We start from the raw sequence: 15,827 nt of genomic DNA, 5'->3' as shown, positions 1-15,827 counted from the left end.
GTAACAGTAAGGCAATTGGAAATATCATTCAGAAGTGTATACAGTATTCTCCATGACCATTTGCATATGACCTTGTTTGTTCAAGCTGGGTTTGAAGACTACTCACACCTGAGAAACAGCAAGTTCACATGGAGGTTTTTCAGGAGCTGCAATGGATGATTACTAAAAATGGTGAGGTTCTGCACATGGTGATAACAGCTGATGAGACATGGCTTCATCATCTTGACCTAGAGAATAAGCAACAAAGCTCTGTTTGAAATTTACATCATTTTCAACAATTGGGGGGGGGGGGGGTTAAATTTTTTTTTTTTTTTTTTTTAATACATTCATGGAATGGTTTTCCACACCTGTTATGGGACCTTGCTACAGAACTGTACCACACTTTGCCGGATCACATTGTTTGAAAATGACTACAACTGCTTGCAGGTGGGTGATGCTACATTGCGACAATGTGAGATCTCACATTGCTCATACTGTTCATCGAGTACTTAGCCAGCATTAATGTTAAATGTGTTCCTCATCCACCCTACAACCCCAACCTTGCACACTGTTTTTTTTTTTTTTTTTTTATTATTGCCAAAGTTAAAGAAGGAGCTGTGAGAAAAAATTTCCAGTTGTCAGGTGCTGCGAAGACATATGAGGCGAATTCCATACACCTGTAAAAAAATGGCTTGCACCATATTTTTGAAGAATGGCAGAAACATTGGTGTATGTGAATTTTGTTAAATGGGGACTACTTTGAAAAGGATAATCAAAACATTGATTAATAAAAGTTCATATGAGGCGAATCCCATACACCTGTAAAAAAATGGCTTGCACCATATTTTTCAGGAATGGCAGAAACATTGGTGTACATGAATTTTGTTAAATGGGGACTACTTTGAAAAGGATAATCAAAACATTGATTAATAAAAGTACATTGTAAAAAATAAATTATAATTACTCTTTATTGAACAACCCTCGTACATACTACTGTACTATTAAGTGCTGTACTCTGACAAAATATTGAACATATTGCAAAATGAATAATTTTATACATTGTAAATACATAGTTACACTCATCTAAAGTCTAGAAAATATGTGAAACAAATAGAAATTTGTGTTTGAAAAGTATTGGTGGAACATAAATTTTTTTTTTTTTTTTTTTAAGTCCAGGTAGCCTATTTTCCCTCTGTCTTTGTTCAGTTGACTATCCTCAGTGAATTATTTTTAAAAAATTCAGATTTCTTTGAATTCTGGATTTTTGAGACTCTACTCTATGAAATAAAATAAAACAGAATATTTATGCCATTTCCCATTCTCCCAAGGTAACCATCCAGTTCCATTCTGAATTTAGTCAGACTCCACATATATCTAACAGTTTTTAATGTAGTGTATCATATTTTTATACAATGTTAGATGCCATGTTTATTTCCTTGTAATTTTAATATAAATTTAGCATTCTCTAGCTGATGGCCTGATAATAAAAAAATCTAGTTTAAATCCCCTTGATGTGGGTCACCTGTGCATGGTGAGGGGACCTCCCAGTGATGTTGCTGGCCCGCCAGATTAGCATTAGCATTAACAGAGGCATATGATGCAAGAAAGCAAGCTTATACAGCATCAGCCAAAAAAAAAACCTTCCCATTTCATCCATCCATTCACTCCAAATGTTTGTCTAGTTCTGCCTTGAATTTATTTAAGCTGTCAATTTCCACAATGACAGATGGAAGTTTTGAGATCCAATGCCCACAACCAATGGTCCAGGCTAACTTTTAAGGAATCTGGCATGTTTGCCATGTGCTATGACCCTTGGAAACTTGGAAAGCATGATCTTGGTGGTTGACGGGACCTAGCTTCAACATACCACTTTGGCCTCTGCTTTGTCAAGATGAGAGTTCATTGGATGGCTCATCCATATCAGTCAGCTAGTGAGTTCACCTACAAGAGTCAGCCATGCCCCTACCCTCATGGCCCAAGGGAACAGGATTCAGGCCGGTGGTGGTAGTGTGGATATGGTGACTAGGTAGCCCTGCCATCTCACTTCTGAGCGCATTTGTTGCACTATTTGTTTCCATGGTGGGTGGGGAATCCAGGTATTGAACCAAAGTACTGTGAATCCAGATAATCTAAATTCTTCTTCTGGAACTCCAATGCTGAACATATTGACTGAGCCATTCATAACACAACTATAAGCAAAACAGCCCAGGGTGGTAGAAATATCAGGGCCTACACTGTTTCCTGATAATGCATTCCATAAGTGAAAAGCCTATAGGCAATTTATTATCTTTTTTGTACAGAAGGATTTGGAAGAGTTGGCAGGCTCCTCTAAATTTGTAAAACATTACTTTCTGGAGGGACATTCTCATTGAGACAAAAAGTGACTCTCTCACAACAGCTCCCTCCCTGCCACCTCTACTAGGAGGAATAACAATCACTATAACACTGCTTGAGGCACTAAACTCTTCCTTAGGAATTGGAATGGGGCACTTCTTGAAGTGTCTGAAGAAGAAATCTGTTTAAGCTAAAATCGCAAGGTGTGGTGGCTGCAAAACAAATATTCGTACACAGGGATGGAACCTGGTCCCTAGTAGAAATCTCATCCTTACTTTCAATTTATCTGTGCATCCAAATTCAGTTACTGTTACTGGATTTAGTTATTGGGTACTTGCACTTCCCAATAAGGCCATATATGCTTAACCTACTAAGATGCATTACGTGTCAAAAATATGGACACTTGCAAATGGCCTATCGTGGTTTCCTTGAATACAAGTGATGTGGTGCAGAGGACCATGAAATTAGTCTATTCAGCTACAAAACCTATGTGTATTAACTGCCAGGGAGAGCTCCCTGCACACTCTCACTCAAGAATGCCAGTGATTGAAAGAGGAAAAAGAAATGTAAAGATTAAAGGCAGCTGAATATATTGTATCAGGAGGCAAGAAAAGCAGTAAAACCGACGAATAGCTACAAACCTTCATATGCTCAGAAGGTCAGGGAGATGTGCATCACAACACAAACTGAAATGGCTATTCCATCCAAAGAGTCATTTACTCCAGCAGTGTCTGAAGTAGAAATCTGTTTAAGCTAAAATCGCAAGGTGTGGTGGCTGCAAAACAAATATTGGGTACTTGTTTAATGATGTTTTCAGATTGACCAATTGCACTGTGAAGTGCACGCTATTTATTAAGCCATCAAAATCCCACACAGAAAGATCAGTCAGCTGCTACTTCTGTATTAGTACTGCTTACTGTGCCCTCTTTACCAAAACCCAGTGGTAAAGGAAAACCTCCAAAAACTTTTTTTCTGTGATACAACCCCTTGTATCACAGAAAAAAAAAAAAAAAAGGATGTTGAAATGAAAGATATACTGGACAACTCAGCCTTAGAGCTATGTGCAGAAGAAGAAATTTATTTTTAGGGAAGTATGGACAGTATCCATACTTCCCTAAAAAATAAATCTGACTGAGAAAACCAAGCTCTGAGCTGTTTGGAAGCCAACTAATTGATCCACCAAGCACAAATAATGGCTAAATTCATACTGTGGAATTTCTGCGTATTCTAACGTAGTATTGGCAACATCAAGTTATTTTATCTTTGTTTGCAGGAGAAAATAAAATCTTATCTAAAATACCTTCTAAAATATCTGAAGGGGCAAATGAAGATCCTATTACAGAATGTCAGACTAATATGTAAAGGTAGAGCGAGGGATGGTGCTGCTCACACAGGAATAGCCGTAATTCCTTTTACTACCAACATAGAGGCAGTTGCTATTTACATTTGTTCCTGTTCTTAATCTATTTGGTGAATTTGCTACCTGTGATTGACATTTTCCAGACACCTTCATGATATCATTATGCAACTGCCTTCTATTCTCTTAGTAGGGGATCGGAATGGACATAATACATTGTGGGATGGTGTAGATACTAATCCAATGGGCTGTATATTAGAGTGCATAATGAACCTTCCATTCTGAATGTAGGAATGAACACCTTTATTCTCATCCCTACCTGTACGTTTACTGCCATTAATTAATGGCGCCTCCGTAGCCAGGCGGGAAGGAGCAGCAGTGCGTAGCACACGCTTCTTGAGTAGATTGGGGAGCTTTGAGCCCGTCACCACCAAATACGGAGGATGCGGAAAGGTCAGGGAATGACCACCGCATATCTCGGAGCAATATGGCCTTAGTTGCTAATGCTCCTAAAAACCAAATAACAAGCAAACAAACAAACTGCCATTAATCTCTATCTGCCCCCTTCTCTGTTACTGTTGTTTTCACGGGAAGTCAAAGAAAATACCTATGGGAGTGATCACTTCTTTGTGATATGTACTCTGACTGAGAAAAGACCATGTCAGCCATCAAGGATATCATGGGGGAAGCTTGATAAGGCTGATTGGCATGCCTTCCAACAGCTAGCACAGTTTAACATCACAAGAGTCAGCCAGAGCCAATCAGTGATGCAGTAATGTACATCACAGAAGGTATTGTTCATGCTGTTCACAGACAGTATTGTTCGTGCCATTCTGAAAACATTTGCAGTTTTCACTATTTCTGAAACCTTAGTAGAATTCAGAATGCACAGAAGCAGTAAGAAAGGCCCAAAAATAGGCATGGTGATATTCTCCTAATATCCCCATAGAAAACTTAATGTCCTTTAAACATGCATGTGCCAAAGCTATGTTTGACATCAGAGCCAAACATGACTTCTTTTATAGTGTAAATCTTCATCGTCTCAACATTCAACCCATGCATAGTACTGTGTCCTATAGGTTCTAATACCTTTCATGTTTGGAGTGTTCATTTAAAAAAAAAAAAAAAAAAAATCTTGGATCAATTTCTCTTCATCCATAGACTAGTCTACTAGCTCAAAACATGGCATGAGATGAGATCCAGAAATTGAAGGGAAAATACCCACCATGCCCTTCAGTAAATCTTTTTTGTAATTGTAAAATTTTTTTGTAATTCGTTCCAAGACCTTGGAAGTTGAAATTTTCACTATGTAACTAAGCCATTTATCTCTCTAAAAAGTCATTTTTATAATGAAAATTTCACTGCACTTTCGTCATTATCATATGTTCTGTTATAAGAATCAACTTTGAATGCCTTTTTGATATTTTTCTAAAACATATTTCTGGACGTCACTACCATAAAACAATAAAAACAATTTGCACTTTCCAGTTTATTGGACTTTTCTGTTAGCAAAATCTATTATAAACGGGTAATAAACTTGATCTTATTGCATTTGCAATAATACAGATAACTGGAATACTGTGGGTTTTTACATTATGATGTTATGGTGAAATGAACTCCCCTTCATTGAAATCTTCAGTCATATAAAAAACAAATAAATTTTTAGAATCTTCTCTTCATTCCTATTTACTTATTACAATGGTGAAAGGAAAGGGACGAACAGAAAGTGCAAGTGCTGGCATTGCTAGGAAACGAAACAAAATTGATTTATAAATGAAGATGATTAATTAAGAAGTACGAAGCAGGACAAAGTTTGTCATCTATTGCACTGAATTAGGTCTCTCTGCTTCTGTCCCTTAAATTAGTATTTACTGTTGAGTGAATACTATTTTAAGGGACAGTGCACATATAAAAGAACATGTTAAAGGATCAATGCAACAAAACAGCGTTCAGGTGCTATATAGAAGATGGAAAAGCATATTAATAATATGGGTGGAAAATCAGATTCAGAAGCAAGTGCCCCTGAGTCCAATGGCTATTCAAGCAAAAGCAAGAAGTATTCATGGAGATATTAAGGATAAGTGCGGCAAACCCCAAGCCAAGTTCCTGGCACGGAACGGGTGGTTTAATAGGTTCGAGCATCGCACTGGTTTCCAAAACATTAAATCACGCGGTGAAGTCACCAGTGCCAATTTTGCAGCTGCAGAGAAAGCTTGTGATGTGTTAGAAAAAACCTCTTCTAAATCTCCACAGCCCTCAACTTCTGCAGCTGCGTGCTCATCAGCTGGAGAGTTAATTCTGGCAATAATGCTTGAAAGGTAACTTGCTGATGTTATGCCTGTCTCCTCTCTCTTTTTGTAATTTTATAATTTTGAAATTTTTGTAATTTTTCCTGCACGAGATAAAAAAATTGAATAAGTAATTCTATTTACATGTTCTTTGAACATTTCTTTTTTGCTTTAATCAAATTCAGCAGGCTTAGTTGCAAGTATTGCATAAGCATTTAGGGAAATTCCGACTTATGTAAAACTCAACTTACATAGAGTTCTGCGGAACATAACCCTTACGTAAGTCGGGGAGTGGCTGTATATTCATGATGCTTTTATAAAAGGATCTGGTGTCTGTCGTTTTTTAATATTAAAAAAGCATATGACAGCTTGGCAATTTGGCATGCTACAAGTCCATAACCTTGGTCTTGGGAATAACCTTCCCATTTTTATAAACAGTAAAAGTCCAAAAATCTGGACCACCTGAGAATCCAGACTTTTCGAAAACTCAAACTTTTTAAATTTAGTGGACTTTTGTGTGAGTGCCACAGATGCCCAGCGATAACAAGTGAGCTTGTGGTCGCCATTTTGAAACGAGCAATCAAACCATGGCAATGCTATAATTTTTGTCCTACTCTTTCCATTTACCATATATATATATATATATATAGCATGCGTATTGACAAGCCCATAATAATGGCTCCTAAAATAGATGAACTTCATGGTGGGAAGAGAAATAATAACACTATGAAATTGAGTGATAAACTTGAAATAATGAAGAAACTAGAAAGTGGTGTGAGCAATACTGTTTTAATAGAAACATACAACATTGGAAAGTCTACAATTTACAATATAAAAAAGGCAAAGAATAAAATTCTAGAATTCACAGTCTCATCTTAGTCTTACAGTAAAATTTCTGAGAGAAAAAGTTTACATCGCCCAAAATTAGGAAATCTCGATAAAGTGTTGTATGAATGGTTTTTGCTAAAACGATTGGAAGGTATGGCAATTTCTGGGCCATTGCTTATTGCCAAAGCAAGGTCTTTTAAAGAGCAAATGAAGATTGAATCAGAGTGCACATTTAGTGCACTCTGATTCAGGCTTAGGAATTTCAAGACTCATTATGGTATTAGACAGTTAGATATTGCTGGAGAAAGACAGTCGGCTGATACACAAGCAGCAACAGAATGTAGTGCAACATTTGAAAAAAAATTGTATCTGACTGCAACCTCACAGCTGATCAAATTTATAATGCTGATGAAACAGCGGTTTACTGGAAGTGTTTGACCACAAAAACTTTGGCTGGAAACCAAGAACGAAAGGCAATAAGTTTTAAGCTTAATAAGGAAAGAGTAACAGTTCTTATGTGTGCTAATGCTTCAGGTTGGCATAAAATTAAGCTTTTGGTGATTGGTAAATTTCGGTGCTTACGGGCCTTTAAAGGAATTGTGCACTTACCTGTGACCTATTAAAGCACAAAAGAATGCTTGGATGGACAAAGATATATTTCGCGATTGGTTTGTTCATGATTTTGTTCCATCAGTTTGTCAGAACTTGAGAAAATTGGGGAAGCCTGCAAATACAAAGTGCCTGCTACTTCTTGACAACTGTAGGGCCCATCCGCATCAAAATTAGGTCTGATTGCGGAAATATTTTTGCATGTTACTTGCCACCAAACGTAACACCATTAATGCAACCCATGGATCAAAGAGTCATTAGGAACTTTAAATATCACTATAAAAATTATTTTATGATGAAAATGATGCATAAGAATGTCCACCCTTCAGAATTTCAATGCAGATTTACAATCAAAGATGCAACATTTTCACTCTTGACTGCATGGAATGCGGTCAAGCCTGAACTCTTTTAAGAGCATGGTGAAAGTTATGGCCAAACATGATGTTTTCAGATTTACAGTCTGATCAAAACGAAGATTTTGAAGGATTTCACATAAAGCTGAAGGCATCTGAAGTGAAAGAACTGATTGAAACTGTTAAAATATGTACCAAAGACAACCCTCTACTCAAACTTAATGCTGATGACATAGAAGAGTGGATATGCATTGAAGATGATGTTGAAGTTACAGTGACTTTCACTGATCAAGAAATTATTCAAAGCATTATAACTCCTGAGGAGATAGAAGAGAATTATTCAGAAGAATCTGGTGAAGAAAACGACCAAGTTGAAGAAGAAAAGATATCTTGGGCTACTGCAGAAAAATCCATTGAAGCAGTATTAAATTTATGGAACAGAACCATAGCTTCGGTCTTCAGGATGTCATGCATGCGCACATGGTGCATAATAATTTTATCACAAAGAAATTACAAAGTTGTAAATAAGATGATATACGAAATTATTTAAAGAAAGCAATAGAAGCGTGAAGCAGTGCAGCAGATAGAGTAGAAGCTGCAAATGTTCCATCCACAAGCAGTGCAACAGATGCAACAGAAATCGCGGAAAAGAAAGAATAAATCATTGTTTGTTTTCGAACCTTGTATTTTTTATGAAAATGTTTCGTTAATAAACTAAAACAAATAATTAGTTTATATAAAATATGTATCTTCTGCTTTCATTTATATATTGTATTTTTCTTTAACTTTGTTCATTTTTAAACACGATTTCAAACATTACACGCTTTTTTTTTTCGTGGTTAAAATTTTTGTGTACATCTTTGTCAGGTGTTGACTTTATTTTTCTTTAAAACTACTTGTTTTGATAAATGAAACATGCTTTATTTGCTAATGAATAAACTGTCAAAATTTACCTGGTCATCTCTTCTTTATTCCATCTTTTAAAAATACTGCCTGAGAATCTGGAAAATCAGAAAATCTGGATCGACCCAGTCCCCGAGCAGTTCGGACTTTTACTGTGTGTGTATATATATAAACTCTTTATCTAGTTGCCCATTTCAAGTTTGTGTAGGATCTGCACTCTCTTGAGTGTTTTGTCAAGAGGAGGAAATTCCAAAAGAATACATCCTAAGTGTTCTTCTTTTTGCAATAAAAATAAACTATCTGTTTATTTTAGCACATGCAAAGGGACACTTTTGCTAGTCAGGATAGTTCACAGGGATCTTTACCACGATGATGATAGATGGGGTCTGTTAGGGGTTATAACTAGCCAGCAATGTCATCTGGTGTAGAGAATAATTTTTCTGTTATTCTCCATCTCTGCCTAATATCTGATACATATTTATTCATGTTGACCCTGTAAACTTCCATCAATTGGAGCACTGTCAGAATTAGAGTCAAAATATTTCCATCCTTTCACCATCGACGCTATTACAACTGCACTAAAGAATGTCAAAGCTGTAAAGCTGCAGGGTTTGATAGAATTCATCCAGAATTCCTGATTCTATCTATGGGAGAAATGCACAACTGTGGCTGACTCATTTGACTACTAACATCCTTCAGACTGGTAAACTACCCTGCTTAATCAAACAAACAAAAATTATTGCTATTTTGAAGTCAGGCAATCTTAAGCCTGACTTCAAAATTGGTCAATAGAGCTATTGACCAATTGCACTGTGAAGTGTGCTACAGACTGCTGGAACAACTCCTGAACAAAATTTCTTCCAAAATATTAGAGCAAATACCTATTGAGCAGACTTCAGTCCTGAATGAACTGTAGAATCAGGTCCTTTCTGTAACAACCTATGTAGAGGCAGGTTTCCAATGATTCTTTAAAACATCCATTGCATTTGTTGACTTTTTGGCTGCATATGGTGCTGTTTGAAGAGAGGGAGTGATCTACAAATCCAAGTCATACTCTGCAGGATTACAGCTTGACTTATAGATAACATGTTGAGCAACAGACTGTTTAAAGTCATTATGGGTAGTACAGCAACAAGGCAAAAGAAACTTTAATAATGGACTACCTCAAGGTTCACTGGCTCCACTTTTATTCAATCTGTATGTTGTCGAAATGCCTGAGACTAGGTCAAGAAAATATGGATATGCTGATGACTGGGCTTTAGCTACAAGACTTATGTCCATACAAAAAAAACAAGAAATACTTACAAATGACTTAACTTCTCTTGGAAATTACATACCGTAAATGGAAAAGCCTCTGTTTTTCCACGCTAAGAGGCTCCAACCTACCATAGAAAAACAGAGGTTGCTTGTTTCCACCTTAACAATAAAATGGTTATCACAGATCTTTGGGTGTACTTTTATAATTCTCTCCATAATTCTTTCATAATAGATACCTTAAGTACCTGGGTGTAATACTTGATATAAATGGTCTTTTAAAACACATCTGTTAAAGACTACAAAATTGAAAACCTGAAATAACATCCTCCAGAAACCATGTAGTACAATATGAGGTTTCAGAGCAGCAACTCTTTACTGCTCAGCCATCGGACTTGTCTACTACATAGCTGAATATTGTGCTCCTGTCTGATTTATATAACCTCTCATGTTAAAATGATCGATGTACAACTGAATAATACCATTCACTTAATTTCAAGAACAATCGAGTCCACACCTATTCAGTGGCTTCCTGTTCTAAGTCACATTTCTCCACCAAAACTTCGGAAAGCTCGCAACTGCCTATTCACAAAAATATTTCTGATTTAAGTATTAATAGATTTTGCCCCAGACATTCCCCAATTAGAACAACTGAGAATCTAATAGCTGACAACTTTAATCTGACTGACCAATGGTTACATGAATGGAATTTGTTCCTGCCTTCAGAGTATAGTAATATGCTATGCATAACAGAAAAATCAGCTGGATTCGACTTGACTCGTATTACTTGGATAACACAAAACTGGATACAAGCTAATCATGAATTTGTGCAGATTTCCTTTGCAAGTGGAATAAAAATTTCTTCCCCACAGTGTGATTGCAGTGCTGAGAGACAGCCTATCAAACACAAGAATGTGTTCAAGAGTCTACAGAGGGAGATCAAGAGATTTCTTTCTCTTGACACCAGACTTGATTTGAATATATTGATAATTTAGACATAGAGTTGTGATCTTTTTGCTGATTGTGATGTGTTGTATTGTGCCATATGTTAAATAAATAAATAAATAAATGGGAGCACTGATAGGACTTGTGCTGTATGAATCAGCATTAAGTTTCAGTCGGTGTATCCTCAGAAAAGTTTGGGGTTGCTCTTAGTCCATGATGGGTGGTGCAATGTACAAATATACTAGAATTCACGGGAAGAGATTACACCTGTTAACAGTTTTATTGCAGTTGTGATTTAATATTATATATTATAATGACTATAATTTAATGAATATAATTTTGAAATTTTTGGTAAATATATTTTAATGACTATATTTTGACTTTTCTTAGCATTGAGTCTCATAGAAACTGGGGAATCGTTAAAACAAATGGCAGAAGTGAAATATGCTCTAGAGGATAATGTGAAGCAAAATTTCTTGGAACCTCTACATCATTTGCAAACCAAAGATTTGAAAGATGTTATGGTAAGTCAGTGGCACTCTCACTTTTGATAAATCAAGAATAGTATTAAACTTTACTGCATCCATTTAAATTTTCCCATTATTTTAATAAGTACAGTAGGGGCCTGCTTATCGGCATTCCACTAATACAGTGGTTTTCAATTATATCCATGTTCATTATGTTCGGCACTTGTTCCAAAGGTGCCTCCGTAGCCAGGTGGGAAGGAGCAGTAGTGCGTAGCACACGCTTCTTGATTAGACCGGGGTTCAAGCCCGTCACCACCAAAAACGGCAAAATGCGGAAAGGTCAGGGAATGACCACTGCATATCCCGGAGCAATATGGCCTTAGTTGCTAATGCTCCTAAAAAAAAACGAAAACAAACAAAACAACAACTTGTTCCAATTTTTCGGCATAACATGCTTAGCAGCCAAAGGTGCCGGGTGCCATTTTATTATCAGTGATTCAGTCTGTTTACAGCATATGATGGTGTACACATGTTATTAGGCTTTTATATACATTCACAAGTGAAAAAGGGCTGTATTCCACTTTTCAGCTAGGGTCTGGAACCTAACCTGCCATATGGGTGGCCCAACTGTATAGTATTGCTGTGTTATACACTGATTGGACATAAATCATGAGATACCTACCTAGTAACAAGTAGAACCACCTTTCTCCCGGATAAGGGCAGTCACACAGTGAGGCATTCAGTCCACTAGTTCATGAAAGCATTCCACAGGTATTTCCATCCATGCTTGCTGCACTGCTGCTGTCCATAATTCCATTGCATTCCTGGTGGCAGGTCCAAAGCTCGAACAGACCTATCCACAGCATCCCAAAGATGCTCCACAGGGTTCATGTCCAGTGAACGGGAAGGCCATTCCGTGGTGGTAAAATCTGCGGATTGATCTGTGAATCATGTTCTAGTCATCACCGCTTTGTGGGGAAGGTGCATTATCCTGCTTGGAAGAGTCCATTGCTCTGTGGATGCACGATGATCATGAAGGGATGCAGATGGTCTGCAAGGATGGACACAAACTGGACCGTTCAGAGATGCGTCTGGACCAGGGGTGGGCAACAGCTGGCCCGCGGGCCACATCCGGCCCGCGACGATGTTGAATCCGGCCCCCTCGGTAAATGCATAAATATAGAAAATCCATCCCTGACTACACTCGCCGTAAACATTCGGCTTAATTCGGTTCAATCGGGAATCGCGGCCAGTACAACAGTAACCAAGTGATTCTACGCCGCGTCAAATAGTTATTTCCTAATTATTATTGTAGCATCGATCGAACGAAGTTCCTTTGGGTTTGACTTCTTATTGAAAAAAATAATATTGGTGTGAGATGTTTTATGCCTTTTCTAATTATTACAATTTTTAATTTAATATAATTTATAGCCCATAAAATGAGCAAATTAAAAAAAAAAGAAAAATTGATGCCGAATGCCGCATTTTCAATGATAATTGGACATTTAGATATTTTTTTTAAAAATATATTAATAATTTGGTAATTCAAGTAATATAACATTTTTTAGGTTCTGATTTTTTTTATTAAATCGTTCAATCTATTCCGGCCCGCATCATGATGCGAAAATTTCATTCGGCTCAAATCATGATACGAAAATTTCATTCGGCCCGCTGACGAAAAAAGTTGCCCACCCCTGGTCTAGACATACCAGAGGTCCCAATGTGTTCCAGTCAAACACGTTCCAGACCATTACTGACCGTCCACCTGCCTGAACAGTTCCTTTTTGACATGACAAGTGCATAGCTTCGTGCAGTTTCTAGCAGGTACCCATATCCTCCCATCCACTTGAAATAACTGGAAATAGGACTCATCGGACCAGGAGACCCATCTCCAATCATCCAAAGTCTGGTGCTGATGTTCTTTTGCCCAGTTGAGGCATGGAGTCCTATGCCGTGGTGTTAGCAGTGTACTCTGGTGGGTCTGCGACTTCCATAACATATTGTGGCTAATGATCGTCTGATGGTCTTGGTGGAGACTTTTCTGGCACCTCCCTCGTTGACGTCGACGGTGGTTCGTGCCACTGTTGCTCTTTGTTTGGCTGAAACAATGTGAGACAGATGTCAACGGCCATGTTCATCCACCACCTTTCTCTGTGAACAGCACTGTTCACGATGGGATGTTATTCTGGAAATGGCGTATTCCTGATAGACTCTTGATACTGTCGAACAGGGATAGTGCAATTTCTGCACCACCTCTGCAAAAAGGTGATTCATGGGTCCCCGACCCATGAATCACTATCATCTCTCTTTCAGAATCAGTTAACTCACAACATTTATCCATACTGACATTGAATTACCATCTGCGTGAATGCAATCGTGCAGTGTACCTATATACCTGCCAAGCGGTATATCACCCCCTCTCGTCCACTGTCCACAACCTTGTCACCCCCTCTCGTCCACTACCGAGAGGGGGTGACAGCGTTGTGTTGCCTAGGAACCAGATATCCCATGAATTCTGTCCTTTCGGTGTAATGTCACTAGTGGAACAAAAGAATATTTGTTGTAACTGAGTTCTGTAAAATGAATTAAGTCTGATTGCTCATGTAGTAATGAAATAAAACTTATTTTAAAGTTAAGATAGAATTATATTATCTATCTATACTTTTTTTAATGTATAGGCGAGGCAGTTACCTCACTACAAATGCAATTAATTATTGACAACTACCTCCATAACATTCACCAACCTCATGCACGTGATTCTCTGTCTAATATTTGATGTTCCATTGTAATGGTTTTTTGTATATTAATGAATATTGTATGTTTGTAAATACTGTAGTTTTGTATTTTGTAAATATTTTAAATATTTGTATAGTTTGTAAATATTTTAGTCCTGCTCTTTCGGATGCAACAATATTCCTCATGTATTATGGAGCCCGAAGCAAAAGGGTTTACATAGGTCACTTTTCATAAGTGACCTATGTAAACACAGATAAATAATTACATAGTGATATTGGCTGAAGCCCAGGATAGTATACACCGGCAGGTACTTCGATAAAAGTGAGAAAGACTGCGATAATTGACAGGTGAAGGCACTTCTCTTTTCTGATTGTTTTGTGTCATCGAGGAGGGGGCCTTAGCTTAGGTAGGGTGTTTTATCCCTCCATCCCGCTGTTTTAAAATGGGAAAACTAGTTTCAGATTTAAAAACAGCGGCAAATGTGGGGAAAAACACCCTAGGAGAACAGTGGGGTGGGGAAAGCAGTGGCATCTGCCAATCACTGCTTTGTTCCTCCATTTGTCGAAATATGGGAGTCACAACTTGTTAATCACTGCTTTCCAACTGTTTTGCTTGCTGCCATGTTTGAGGGTGTACACCATTCTGGAATTTTATGGTGATATTTATTTTACCTTGAGCCGTGCATTACAAATGCACAGGTAAATAATTACATGTCATTTCCTGATTTTCTTTGCTCGCTAATGCATTAAAAAAATGTTAGAGAAAGTTGTGCAGTCTACTGGTATCCACATTTAGATGAGTCAGAATGTCACGTTATCCAGCAGGTGAATGTGCTTGCACAGTGAAGCATTACTTTAGAACCTATTCAACAGCAGCAGAACTAGGTGCCAAGCAATTTTTCATTGACCAAGAAATTAGCAGTGATATATAAAGCTTTACGTTGAATATATACAGTTTATTTAATTTGACATTTTACTACTTTTTACTTTGAACAGCCTTTTACCTTACAAGTAATAAGTGAAGGCACTGAAAGGGAATTCCACCTTTCTCTTTATTTTTATAACTTGGTTTCTTGTCTCCACGTGGTGGTGCTTGAAACCTTACCAGAAGAGTCCTCTTGCCAAAAGAAGCAAATGTGGACTACAAACACCTCATCTTTTGGGTCCACAGATCCAGCTCGCGTGACCAGACAACGAGATGATTGGAACTCTTCTGTTGCCAAATGGTAAAAGAAGGTCACAAACCAGAAACAACCAGCAACACTTTCTCATCCTAAATTCACTGACTGAAAAGCCTGTGAGCAGCCTTTCTCTGTTTCTAATTCGGGTAGGCCTAGAAAGTGCTGCTGACCCACTACAAATGGTGTAGTGATTTAAATCAGGGGATCTGCTTGTTGAAGGAACACACCACAGAAATTCTGAAATGTTTCTTAATATGATCGCTTTTGGGAGAAATACCCATAAAGTCTCCCCCCCTCGTGCTACCTTAAACATCTGTAAAGAAATCATAATGGAATTGGTAATTATATAATGATTCCTCATTATATAGTTGTCCATTACGAAGTGAACGTCACTGATAAAAGAAATTATTGGTGATATTCACATTACAGGAACTATCAGATCAGTTTTGTCATTCAAGCTAAAAGAATTCTTGTCATAAGAGGTGGTTCACTTTTGCCAACCAGAAATATCATACTGTAGGATTGCAGGGTTGTATCAGTGTAGTGGTTGGAATTTATTTACTTCTTTTGCATTTGATTTTGGTCATGTGATCA

At 37.6% G+C, this 15,827-nt stretch overlaps 1 protein-coding gene across 1 annotated transcript in view; it reads left to right on the top strand.

Moving 5' to 3' along the window:
• Positions 1–15,827, top strand: part of EndoA (SH3 domain containing GRB2 like, endophilin-A) — a 416,265-nt gene that overhangs the window by 148,239 nt on the left and 252,199 nt on the right. Inside the window, exon 7 of the mRNA XM_090389410.1 lies at positions 11,241–11,374. Within this exon, the coding sequence (XP_090245536.1) occupies positions 11,241–11,374 (134 nt within the window). The remainder of the gene's footprint in view (positions 1–11,240; positions 11,375–15,827) is intronic.

This window comes from Mastigoproctus giganteus, chromosome 2, assembly GCF_048544385.1.
Source record: "Mastigoproctus giganteus isolate SK-2022 chromosome 2, ASM4854438v1, whole genome shotgun sequence".
NCBI lineage: Eukaryota > Metazoa > Arthropoda > Arachnida > Uropygi > Thelyphonidae > Mastigoproctus > Mastigoproctus giganteus.
Note: the sequence above shows the minus strand (reverse complement) of the source record. Positions and strands in the feature narration are given on the sequence as shown.